Source organism: Camelus bactrianus, chromosome 2, assembly GCF_048773025.1.
Source record: "Camelus bactrianus isolate YW-2024 breed Bactrian camel chromosome 2, ASM4877302v1, whole genome shotgun sequence".
NCBI lineage: Eukaryota > Metazoa > Chordata > Mammalia > Artiodactyla > Camelidae > Camelus > Camelus bactrianus.
In genome coordinates, this window is record NC_133540.1 from 135,380,075 (window position 1) to 135,393,648 (window position 13,574).

The 13,574-nt window shown below is 39.4% G+C and overlaps 1 protein-coding gene across 1 annotated transcript in view; it reads left to right on the plus strand.

The window, feature by feature from the left end:
* POLN (DNA polymerase nu) overlaps window positions 1–13,574 on the plus strand; it is a 127,529-nt gene that overhangs the window by 26,582 nt on the left and 87,373 nt on the right. Inside the window, exons 9-11 of the mRNA XM_010959099.3 lie at window positions 332–396; window positions 12,180–12,263; window positions 12,597–12,692. Of these exons, the coding sequence (XP_010957401.2) occupies window positions 332–396; window positions 12,180–12,263; window positions 12,597–12,692 (245 nt within the window). The remainder of the gene's footprint in view (window positions 1–331; window positions 397–12,179; window positions 12,264–12,596; window positions 12,693–13,574) is intronic.

Genomic DNA, 13,574 nt, shown 5'->3' on the forward strand with positions numbered 1-13,574 from the left:
TATGTCAGTCAGCAGTTGTCTGGTCCTGCTCTGCTGGCCTTTAACCCTCCCGCTTGGTGAGAACCCCCTGGAAGGCCTGCCACAGGCTCTCCTCTGTCTGTGCTCTGCTGGGCACCCAGGAGCGCAGAGCCTCGCCCAGTGTCCCCATGCCCACTGCCACCATTGCTGGGGCTGAACGTTCACCCTCCTGGACAGTGCTGAGCTCGGCACGCAGCAGGCAGTTGTCATGGTCCTCACTGGGAGTGAGGCTCGCTCCGGGCGCTGCAGTCTTTCACGGAAATGATTTGTTGATGCAGTGCAGATTTCATCTCCTTTGGTTTTTGACTCACAGTGATGGAAAGCCACGGCATCCGGGTGAACAAAGAAGAAATGGAGAGGACTTCAGCACTTCTTGGGGTACATGCTTGTGTCAGACTGTTTGTATGTGTTAGCTGAGCTGCCACCTGTGGCACTTCTAGGGTGACTTCCCTTTCCTTTGCATCCCCGTTTGCCCCGGACTGATGTTGCCACTGTTCCGCCTGTCCCTGACTCCTACAGGGGAGTGCCCCACTTTGGAAAGGTTTAAACAAGCATCATATCTGGCCGCTCCCCCATGTGGATGTGTGTGTGGTTCAGTGGATGCTCAGTGACCTCCAAACGTAGGTTCTTCTTGCAAGGACTTGCCCCGCTGTGGCTGGTGAGGGGAATTCATGGGTTTCTTGGGTTCTTTAAAAAAAGCAAAATCAAAGCTTTCTAACCGTGAAAACTACAAAATACAGAGGGGTGCATAAAAATGCATGAAAAAGATGAATTAAAATGTACCCCTTAAGTTATTTTAAAGGAAACTGGTATAATCATCCTCTAGATCAAAGCATAGAATTTCCAGAAGCCCTGTGTGCCCTTCCCTGTCAGAACCCTCTTCCTGCTGCTAAAAGTAACCCCCATCCTGACTTTTGTAGTCATTACATTGTTGCTTTTCTTCAGTTTTCCACTTCAGCGCCTAAACAGTATAGTCATCTTCCCTTTTGAAGGAACTGTAAATTAATAGTTGTGCTGCCGGCTCTCACCTGGCCTCTGCATCTCAGCTTCTAGTCCGTGTGCTGGGCGCTTAGTCCTCTGCGGCACGACCCATCCCACTGTTGACGGCATCAGGGTTGTTTCCAGTGTGCAGGCATTACAACCCATGCTGCACCCAGAGCGTGCCTCCTGGGTCCGTGGGCAAGTGCTCTTGGGGTTTGAGGCAGGGTGGGCTGCAGGGTCACTTGGTGTTGCTCGGCTCCATCAGACAAACTGAATTACCTTCCAAGTCACACCTGCCAGAAGTGTACGGAGGGCCCTGTCATTGTGCATCCTCACCTGCATGGGCTCACAGACTCTTAATAGGGCTGTTTTGGTTAGGACATAATGGTATCCCTTTGTGGTATTGGTTTCTATCGCCCTGATTACTAAGGAGGTTGAGTAGTTTTTCATATCATCATTGGCTATTAGGAGTTCCTGTTTGGTAAATGATCGCTCAAAATTTTTACCCGTTTTTATATGTTGAGAGTTTTGTCTTTTGCTTACTGATTTATAGGACATCTTGATATATTCTGGTTACAAATCTGTTACCATACCTTCTCCCTTTCTGTCTTACCTTTTTACTCTCCTAATGGTGTCTTCTGATCAACAGAAGCTCTTAATTTTTAATGTAGTGCAATTTATCAATCATTTTCTTTATGGTTGGTGCTTCTTGCATCCTGTTTAAGAAACCTTTCCTTACTTCAAGCTCGTGAAGTGCTCTCATGTGTTATGTTTGAAAGCTGTTTTCATCAGCCTTTGCACTGAGGTTTATAATCCACCTGGAACTGATTTGTTTTTCTTTTTATGTACTTTTTAAATTGAGAAAGAAATTATATGCAATGAATAGTGCAAATCTTTTTCATTTATTGTAATAAAATACACTAAAGGTAAAATTTACATCTTAACCATTTGTAACTACACAGAACAGTGGTATGAAGTACATTCACATTGTTGTGCAACCATCACCACCATCCATCCCCATAAGTACTTTGTCTTGTAAAATGGAAACTCTATAACTGTTCAGCAATAACTCCCCATCTCCCCTTCTCCCAGCTTCTGGAACCGCCATTCTATTTTCTGTCTTTATGATTTTGGCTGCTCTGCTTCATGTAAGTGGAATCAAACAGTATTTGTCTGAGACCAGCTCATTTCGCTTAGCATAATGTCCTCAAGGTTCATCTAGGTTGTAGCATATTGCAGAATTTTCTTCCTTTTTTGATGTTGAATAGCCATTGTGTGTTTATAACAAATTTTTATTATCTATCCATTTGTTGATGGCTGCAACTTGGGTTGCTTCTATGTTTTAGCTATTGTGAATATGGCCTATGAATATCTCTTTGAAATCCTGCTTTCAGTTCTTTTGAATATATACTTATAAGTCATTTGATAAATCTTATGGTAATTTTGTTTTTAATTTTTTGAGGAACCACCATACTTTTCCCACAGCGGGTATACCATTTTACATTCCCACCAACAGTGCACAAGGGTTCCAGTTTCTCTGTATCCTTGCTAACATTTACTGTTTCCTGGTTTTTTTTTTTTTTTGGTAGTAGCCATCCTAATGGATGTGAAGTGGTATCTCATTGTAGTTTTGATTTGCTTTTAACTAATAATTAGTGATATTGAGAATCTTTTAATGTGTTTTTTGGCCATTTGTATATCTTCTTTGGAAAAAGATGTCTATCCAGGTCCTTTGCCCATTTTTGAATTGGGTTGTTTGTTTTTTTTTTCTTGTTGTTGAATTTCAGCAGATCTCTGTATATTCTGGATGTTAATCCCTTATCAAGATAAATGATTTTCAAATATTTTCTTCTGTTCAGTGGTTTGCCCTTTTACTCTGTTGATAGTGCATTTTGATGCATAAAAATTTTAGATTTTCATAAAATCCATTTTTTTCATTTTTTCTTTTGTTACCTGTGCCTTTGGTATTGTATCCAGGAAATCATTGCCAAATCCAATGTCGTAAAGCTTTTGTCCTGTTTTCTTCTAAGAGTTTTATTATTTTAGGTCTTGCATTTAGGTCCTTGATCCATTTTGAGTTAATTTTTGTATATGGTGTTAGGTAAGGGCCCAGCTTCATTCTTCTGGATGTGAATATTCAGTTTTCCCAGCACCATTTGCTGAAAAGACTGTCCTTTCCCTAATGAATGGTCTTGGCACCCTCATCAAAAGTCATTTGACCACATATTCAAAGGTTTATTTCTGGGCTGTCTATTCTGTTCCCTTGGTCTGTATGTCTGTCTTTATGCCAGGACCACACTATTTTGATTACTGAAGGTTTGTAGTAAGTTTTGAAAGTAGGAAGTGTAGGTCCTGCAGTTTTGGTCTCCTTTTTCAAGATTGTTTTTACTACTTGATGTCCCTTGAGATTCTAAATGAATTTTAGGATGGGTTTTTCTGTTTCTGAAAAAAAAATATCTTTGAGATTTTGATAGGGATTGCACTGAATCTATAGATCACTTTGAGTAATATTGACATCTTAATATATTGCCTTACAGTCCATGAGCATGAGATGTGTTTCCATTTATTTATGTCTTTTAACATTTCTTTCAGCAGTGTTTTGTAGTTTTCATCATATAAGTCTTTCACCTCTGTGGTTAATTTCTAAGTATTTTATTCTTTATGATGCTGTTGTGAATGAAATTGTTTTTATTATTTCCTTTTCAAATTGTTCATGTGTAGAAGTGAAACTGATTTTTGTGTATTTCTGTGGTATCCTGCTATTTTCCTGAGTTCAAAAAGTTCTAACAGTTTTTTTTTTTTTTTTGGAATCTTTAGAATTTTCTACATATAAGATCATGTCATCTGCAAACAGAGATAATTTTACTTCTTCCTTTCCAATTTGTGTGCCTTGTATTTATTTTTCTTGCCTAATTGCTCTGGCTAGAACTTCCATACCATGTTGAATAGAAGTGGTGAAAGCAAGCATCTTTGCCTTGTTTCTGTTTTTGCCTTGTTTAGAGGAACCCCTTCCTTTTACCACTGAGTATGATGCTTGCTGTGGGTGTTTCATTTATGACTTTTACTATATTGAGGTAGTTTTGTTCCATTCCTAGTTTGCTGAGTGTTTTTATAATAAAAGCATGTCCAATATTGTCAGATGCTTTTTCTACATCATTTGAGATGATTGTGCGTTTTCCCCCCAGTCTATTCTGTTGATGTGGCATACTACACTGATTAATTTTCATATGTTGAACCATCCTTGCATTCCAGGAATAAATCCCACTTGGGCATGGTATATAATCCTTTTAATATACTGCCGGATTCTGCTTGCTAGCATTTTGTTAAGGAATTTTCATCAGTGTTGATAAGGGATATTGATCTGTAGTCTTCTTGTAGTGTGTTTGTTTGGCTTTTTTATCCGAGTAATGCTGGCCTCATAAAATGGGATGGGAAGTGTTGCCCTCTCCATTTATTTTGAAAAGGTTGAAAAGAATTGGATTAGTTCTTCTTTAAATGTTTGGTAGAATTCACCAGTGAAGCCATTGGGTCTAGGGCTTTTTCTGTTAGCAGATTTTTGATTACTGAATCAATCTACTTACTAGTTACAGGTCTATTCAGTTTTTATGTTTCTCCATGATTTAGTCTTGGTAGGTTTTATGTTTCTAAAAATTTGTTTCATGTAGGTTATCCAATTTGCTGGTGTACAGTTGTTCATAGTTTGACAATCCTTTTTATTTCTTTTAAATTGATAGTAATATTTTCACTGAAATTTCTGGTTTTAGTAATTTGAGCCTTCTCTTTTTTTCTCAGCCTACCTAGATGAAGGTTTGTCAGTTTTGCTGATCTTTTCAAAGAACCAAATTTTAATTTTATTGATTTTCATTACTGTTTTTCTATTCTCTATTTCATTTATCTCTGCTTTCATCTTTATTATTTCCTCCCTCTACTATCTTTGGCTTTAGTCTGTCCTTTTTCTAGCTCTATATTGTAAAATTAGGTTATTGAGTTCAGATCTTTCTTTTTTTTTTTTTAACTTTTTTTTATTGAGTTATGGTCATTTTACAATGTTGTGTCAATTTCCAGTGTAGAGCACAATTTTTCAGTTTCTTGTTTTTTAATATAAGCATTTATAGCTATAAATTTTTTCCTTAGTACTGCTTTTGCTGCATCCCGTATGCAGGTTTGTTGTGGTTTTGTTTTTGTTTTCATTCATCTCTAAGTACTTTCTAAGTTTGGTTTTCATTTCTTTTTTTATCTCTTGGTTGTTTAAAAGCGTATTGTTTAATTTCTACAATTTGTGTATTTTCCAGTTTTCCTCTTGTTATTGATTTCTAACTTCAACTTCTTGTGGTCAGAGAAGATACTCTGTATGATATCTATCTTTTAAAATCTCTTGAGACTTAATTAGTGGCCTAACATATAGTCTGTCCTGGAAAATATCCTATGTGCACTTGAGAAAAATATCCCATGTGCATGCTATTGATGGGTAGAGTGTTATGTACATGTCTGTTAGATCTAGTTGGTTTATCATTGTCTAAGTCCTCTATTTCCTTACTTAATCTTCTGCTTGGTTATTCTATCCATTATTGTGAGTGGGATATTCAAGTCTCCAACTGTTATTGTAGAACTCTCTATTTCTCCTTTCAATTCTGTAAGTTTTCCTTCATATATTTTGATGGTCTGTCATTAGGTATGTAAATGTTTATAATTGTCGTATCTTCTTACTGTATTGAAAATATGTCATCCTGTGTCTCTTGTAACCATTTTTTATTTAAATTCTATTTTGTCTGATATTACTATAGCCACCCCTGCTGAGTTTTGGTTACTATTTGAATAAAATATCTTTTTCCATCCTTTCCATTTCAACCTGTTTGTATCTTTGGATTTAAAGTGAGTCTTTTGCAGACAGCATATAGATAGATCATGTGTTTTTATCCATTCTGTCAATCTCTGTCTTTTGAGTGGAGAATTAATCCATTTATATTTAATTAATTAGTGGTAAGAAGTGACTCACTTTTGTTACTGTGCTATTTTTCTATATGCCTTATAAGCTTACAGCTTTTTGTCCTTCATTTCCTGCATTACTGTCTTCCTTTGTGTTTAGTTGACTTCTTGTGGTGAAATGTTTAAATTCCTTTTTCATTTCCTTTTGTGTGTGTGCTATAGCTGTTTTCTTTATTGTTATCATGGGGATTACGTTTAACACTGTAAAGTTATAACAGTCTAATTTGAATTTATACCAGCCTAACTTCAATGACACACAAAAACTCTGCTTCTTTACAGCTCTGTCCCCAACCCTTCCCATTGTTGATGTCACAAAATTTCATCCTTATACATTGTGTCCTCCAAAATGTGAACTAATAATTTTTTTAATTATGTAGAAAAGAAGATTTAGAGTCACAAACTAAAGTTACAGTAAATACTCACTTTTACACTCAATTATTTCTTAAATCATACAGAAAATAAAAAGTATAGCTACAAATTGTTATAATACTGGCTTTTATAATTCATGTATTTACCTTTATTGAGATCTTTATTTCTTCATTTGGCTTCAGGTTACTGTACTGTGTCCTTTCATTTCACCGTGCAGGTCTCTCTTGAGCATTTCTTTCAGGGCAAGTGTAGTGGTCATATCTCCCTCAGCTTTTGTTGATCTGGGATTGTCTTAATTTCTCTCTCACTCTTAGAGGACAGTTTTGCCAGACAAGGACTTTCGGTTGATAGTTTTTTCTTTTAGCACTTTGAATATATTAACGCACTCTCCTCTGGGCTTCAAAGTCTGGTGAGAGATCTGCTGATAATCTTACTCAGTATCCCTCGTATGTGATGACACTGTTCTCTTGCTACTTTCAAAATTCTCTCTTTGTCTCTTCAGAGTTTGATGATAATATGTTTTTATGTTTGTCTCTTTGAGTTCATCTTACTTGAAGTTCTTTGAGCTTCTTGGATGTTTATATTCACATTTTTTCATCAAATTTGAGAGGTTTTCAGCAAGTATATCTTTCAATATTCTTGCTGCCCTTTTCTTTCTCTTCTCCTTCTAGGATTCCCACAATCTGTATGTTGGTCCACTTGATAGTGTCCCACAGGTCCCTTAAGCTCTATTCACTTTTCATCAATCCTTTTTCTTTCTGTTCCTCAGCCTCAATCATTTTCATTATTCTTCCTTTATTAAGTTCACTGATTCTTTCCTCTGCCTGCTCAAATATGCCTTTGAATCCCTCTAGTGACTTTTTAAATTTCAGTTACTGTACTTTTCAGCTCCAGAATTTTTTTGTTTTCTTTTTAAAATTTTCTCTCTTTATCAATATTTCCATTTTGTTCACACGTTGTTTTCTTGACTTTCTTCACACCTTCCTTTAGTTCTGTGAGCATCTGTAAGACAGTTATTTTAAAATTGTCTGTATATCTACCATTAGGTCTTTTTTTCAGTAACAATTTCTGTTGATTTTTTCCCTTTTGCATAGGCCATACTTTCCTGTTTTTGTTTTTTGTATGCCTTGTGATTTTTTGTTGAACACTGGACATTAGGATCTAATAATGTGGTAACTCTGGAAATCAGATTCTCCCCCTTTCCCACAGTTTGCTCTTTCTGTGTATTATCATTTCTGGTGTTTGTGTGTGTGTGTGTGTGTGTGTGTGTGTGTGTGTGTGTGTGTGTGTTTTAAATTATTGTAGCTTGTCTCTGTGTTGAAGACCAGCATGAAGTGTAAACCTAAGTTCTTCTCAGGTCTTTTCTGAGCCTTTTCCTGGGCATGCTCAGTCACTTTCTAATTTTCCCCATGTATGTGCAGTTATTTTTTAGTGTCCTTGTCTTTAACATCTGTCTCCTGAAAGGAGAAAAAGTGAAACATGCAGAAGGGTTAAAAAAGACCTTTAAATCACTTCAGCTGGAGAGGGAGCTTCCTACAATAATGCGGAAGGTGCAACAAGAATGGCTGCCTGTAGTTTGGTGCAGCCATTATGGAAAACAGTATGGATATTCCTCAAAAGACTAAAAATAGGCTTACCTTATGATCCAGTAATTCCACTCCCTGGCATATATCCAGAGGGAACCTTAATTCAAAAAGATACGTGCACCCCAATGTTCATAGCAGCACTATTTACAATAGCCAAGACATGGAAACAGTCTAAATATCCATTGACAGATGACTGGATAAAGAAGCTGTGGTATATTTATATAATGGAATAATACTCAGCCATAAAAAATAATAAAATAATGCCATTTGCAGCAACATGGATGGACCTGGAGATTGTCATTCTAAGTGAAGTAAGCCAGAAAGAGAAAGAAAAATACCATATGATATCACTTTATATGTTGAGTCTAAAAAAAAAAGACAAATTTATTTATAAAACAGAAACGCTCACAGACAGAAAATAAACTTATGGTTACCAGGAGGTAAAGGGAGTGGGAAGGGATAAATTGGGAGTTTGAGATTTACAGATACTAACTGCTATATATAAAATAGATAAACAGCAATTTCATACTGTATAGCACAGGGAACTATACTCAATATCCTGTAGAAACTTATGGTGAAAAAGAATATGAAATATATATAGATATAGATATATATCCATGTATGACTGAAGCATTATGCTGTACACCAGAAATTGACACATTATAAACTGACTATACTTCAATTTAAAAAAAAAAATATGTATATATACATACATACACACAAAAAGAGAATGGCTGCCTGCCTGTTTGTCTGAATCTCTGTTATTAGAAGCAGCAATCAGTGATCAGAGCACAGATCCCCAGTATTTGGAGAACAGGGTCTTTTTTGCCCACCCTGGCTCCCACCAGCTGTGTTCAGGCTGCTCCAGGCTGCCTCCTGGCTTCCTACCTCATGGCTTGGGGGTAGGGGTGGGTAGCTGCTACTGTGCTAAAAGCCAAAATTGACTGAAATTAACTGCAATTTACCATTCAAGGCTTCCCAAAACCACAGTTGCAAGCCATCAACAGACTCCAGAGTTCCTAAATGGTTACATTAGAGGATTTTGCCCCTGCATTTGTTTTCCAGGTGGGAGACGGAGTCTCACCTCTCAATTCCTGCTCCACCATCTGCCCTGACTCTGCTTGGTGCAAATCTTACATGCAGAGCTTGATGTAGTTTTACATATGTACACACCTGTGTAACCTCCATCCAAATCAAGATATAGAATATTTCCAGCACCCAGAAGGCTCCTTCCTGCCCCTTCCAGTTTGTACCCCCAGAGACAGCCATTAATCTGACTCCATCCTCAGTGATCCTGCGCTTCATGTGAGCCACACAGCATGGGCTCTTTGGTTCTGTCTCCTTTTGCTCACATGCTGTCTGAGGGACTCACCAGCTTGGTTGAGAGTAGCAGAAGTGCATTCTACTAAAAATTGCTTATAGAACCTACTGTAGGGAGGTGCATCCTTCTTTTACACCCTCGCTCGCTGGTGGGCACTGTGATCACAGTGGCTGTGAATATTCATGTGCGTAATGTGTGGTGGATGTGAGAGCTCTGTCTCTTGGTTTTATATCCAGGAATGGATGTAAAATTGCTGGATTACAGGATGTGAGTACTTGTGGTGGGTACATCCAAACAGCTTTTCAAATTGGTTAACATTTTACTGTCCCATTTGCGACATTCTCACCAACACGGTACTGTCAGTCTTTTTCACTCTAGCTATTCTGATGGGTCTGTAGTTGTATCTCATTGTGGATTTAATTTGCATTTCCCTGATAAGTAATAATAATGGGCACCTTTTCATATACTTGATGGTATTTTGAATATAGTCTTTTTTGGTCCAATTTTTCAAAGACTTCGCCCATTTGAAAATGTGTGTTAACTGACTTTTTCTTATTTACTTGTAGGAGTTCTTTATATATTCTGTATATGATTCCTTTGTAAGATAAATTGAAAATACTGTCTCCCAGTCCAGGGTTTGGCAAATCCATCTGTTGGACAAATCCATCCTGTGGTTTTCATATGGCCTGCAAATTAAGAACAGTTTTTTATAATTAAAAAAACAAATGTGAGAATGATATGTGACAGAAAGCATGTGTGACCCATGGAGCCTAATATATTTACTATCTGGCCCAGTCTGTGTCTGTGGCTTGTCTCTTCACTCTCAATAGCTGTGTCTTTTTATTGTGTGTGGGTAGGGAGGAGGGTAATTAGATTTATTCATTTATTTAAAAAGAGGTATTGGGGACTGAACCCAGGACTTAGCGCATGCTAAGCTATACCCTCCCCCAGTAGCTGTGTCTTTGATAAACAGAAGCTCTTCATTTTCAACAAGTCCAATGAACTATTTCCTAAATAAGAGTTTTATGTGCTAAGAAGTCTTTGCCCTCTGGTAACAATACTCTCCCATGCTTCATCCTATAAACTGTATTATTTTAAGTATATCATTTATTTCAAATTAATTTTTCCACCTGGTATAAAGCACAGTTAAGACTTTTTTCCCAAATGGATTTCCATTCATTTCAGCATCATTTATTAGAAGTGCCATTGTTTCCCCAACAGAGTTACAGCAGCACCTTTTTCACAAATCAGGTCGCTGTGCATGTGCAGGTCTTCCTCTGGGCTCTGCTCTGGTCTGTTGTTTTATGTGTCTGTCCGTGTGGTTCTGCTCCCCTGGCTCGGTTACTGTAGCTTTGTAATGCATCTGGATGTCCTGTACTCTTCCACCTTTGTTCTTCCACACAGTATTGGCCATTCTGTATTCTTTGAATTTCCATAGAAAATTCCATGATCTACTTAAAAAAAAAACCTCTTGGGATTTTGATTGTATTTTCCATGCATATGACAAAAACTTATATGCAGACTGTATAGAGAAATCCTGTCAATAAGAAGCCAGTAAACGCATTTTCAATGGGCTAAGTATTTGAGATAAGTCTAATGAAGAATGTGCAAACTTCTACCCATGAGGCCACAGGGGCACCTAGCTGAGCCCCACCCAAACTGCTGACCCATAGCAATGTGTGGGTCGCAGTGGATTGTTGGGCGGCAGTTGGAGACAGACAGATCCTGGCCCCAGTCCAGCTGGGCTTTGGCCTCTGCTCTGCCTGCTCCTTTGTAGTTCTTTCTCATCTATGTCTGCTCTGAAGAGATGTTTATGTTTTGTTCAAAACTGTCTGTTTGCTTTTCTCTTTTTGTACCGATCCATCACTGTTGTGTGCGTAAACACAAGGAACATATTACTGTGTGAATTTACTGTGCCATTTTAACTGGAAGCTCATGGTCTCGCTTAATTCTTTGAGATCAAAGAATTTGCTACTGAAATTTTTGTTTCCTGAGGTCTCACTTATTCCTGAAGAGATCCATTACCTGTCTTTTAATGCTTTGCTCCTTCTTTTTATCATTTCTTTGACTGCAGAATTTTGGTGTACTAACCGAGGTGGTTGTTTCGGGGTTCTTCTTTTTGCCTAGTGCTGTTTTGTTGCATCATGCTTGCCCTGCTTCTGGGTTCCCTGGACCCTGCTTATAAATGTCTTTCAGCCTGAAGACAGCTCTTGTCTGATAACGGTACAATGCAGAGTTGGTTTCCCCAGAGTCGGTTGGTCTAGACTCTGCTCTCTTTTTCTTTTATAATAATTTTTTAAAAGTCTTGGTCTCCTACTTTTCTTCTGACCTAAGTGGTGAGGGGGTGAGGGGTTCGTAAATTCAGCATGTCCTACTGCTCCGCTCAGCACTGTGTTCATCAGCTGTTTCACAAGGTACACCTGGGCCTCCCACGCCTCCCGCCCCTCACCCCGGCTATGTCCCAGTTGTGTTGGCCGTTCAGAGCCTTACCGCTCATTCTCCGTAGCTGCTCCTCTGTTGGGAGGGGAGGCCCTGCGTTGCAATCGCTGTGGTCACGGTGCAGCTTCGTCCTGACTCTTCTGTCGTGGGACGCTGTGGAAGTTTTGCAGTTTGTGGTATGATGCTGGATCCCTTTACCGGTCATAATGTTGCTGGGGAATTCATTCTTTCCCTCCCTCATTTTGGTGTATTATTGCTTCTTTCAGTTTGCTTTCTTAGGTTACCTTCACTTAGGAGAGTGATTGTATGAGCCTGAGTGTTCCACAGGTCAAAATATGTATTTTCTAATGTCCATTTTGGTAAGTTTTACGCTATTTTTTATTCTTATAAGATCTTTTGTTGAGAATTGTTTCATGAACAAATTCAATAATCTTAAATTGTAAGAACTGTTAATAAGATTGTGTTTATCACATTTGTAGTCTCGTCTCAAGGAATTGGAGCAAGAAGCCCATTTTGTTGCAGGAGAACAGTTTCTTACAACGAGCAGTAATCAGCTTCGGGAGGTAAAGCTAAGGCTTGGTTCTTCTATAACATATGTTTCTTATTCAGGGATCAAAGGGAGATTTATTCTGCGTTTATAAATTTCTTTATCGTAGTGTTAAATGTTATGAATTTTTAATAATTTATCCAAAAAGCATGTAAGCTGTTCGTGTTCTCTCACATTGAGATTCATTACTTCAAAGCCTTTAAATCCAAGAGAAGTAGAAAGTCAGAATTTCAGTTTCTTGTAACCCCCTGATGGGCGTGTCTTCTCTGGCAGGTCCTCTAGCTGTCACGGGTGTGCGGCCCCCTCAGGCCTGGGACCCGCTCACCTCCCGTGACTGCTTCTTCTGCAGATCCTATTTGGCAAGCTCAGGCTGCACCTGCTCTGTCCAAGGGAGACCTTCCCCAGAACTGGGCTGCAGAGACCCCCGTCCACTTCAGAAGCCGTGGTAAGGTTCGAAAAGTGGCCCTTTGCTTTTTGAAACAACAGTGTGTCCACAGCACGTGTACGTGGACTCTCAGACCCACCTGAGCTTCTTGTGGCGGGACAGGCTGGTGGCGACCACCATGGACCATTTCCTTTTTACGGCAGAAAAGGTGCCCCCACCCCAAGGTTCCCCTCCTAGTTATGAGCCAAGGACACAGAGGGTTATGGTACAGTGTTCCAGAAGCAGTAAGTTAGCTTTATTTTCTGCAAAGACAGTGTGATGGCATTTTGTTCTGAAAACCAAATTCTTGACCATCTAGACACAACCGCTTTGTTTCATGCCCTTGTGAGACCAGAAATGGGAGAGATCTTCTTGCCCTGGGTTTACTTTAGAACATTTTGTCTACCCTTCTCTGGAGAAGAAAACATTTTTAAAACACGGAGCAGTGAGCGTCTACTCTAACACAGTGGCAGAGTATAAACAAGTATTGAGAATCCAGTACCTGGTATCACGGGAAGCCTGTGGAGGGTGTCAGCAAGCAGGTGGTTTTGTGTTGCTGTGGTGAGACCCGGCTCGTCTCTCTGTGCCTCTCTGTCCAGCGTTGGCTTCTGCAGCCGAGGACGGTTTCCCTCTAGACTCCCCTGCGCACGCTGCCTCTTCCGCACCGCACTCCGCTCGTCTCAGCCCCTTGCTTGCCGCTGTCCCCAGGCTGGCCCTCGGCGGGTCAGGCAGGGAGTGATGCTCCCCTGAAGGCGCTGAAATCTGCCCTTCCCCCCGAGCCTTCCCCACCTCGGGGAGCGTCCTCCTCCTGTGTGCTCGGGAGCTGGCAGTGGTAGAGCAAGGGCTGGGGGTCAGCCCTCGCCCAGCCGCACAGTGTAGGACACGTTACTTGACTGCTCTGTG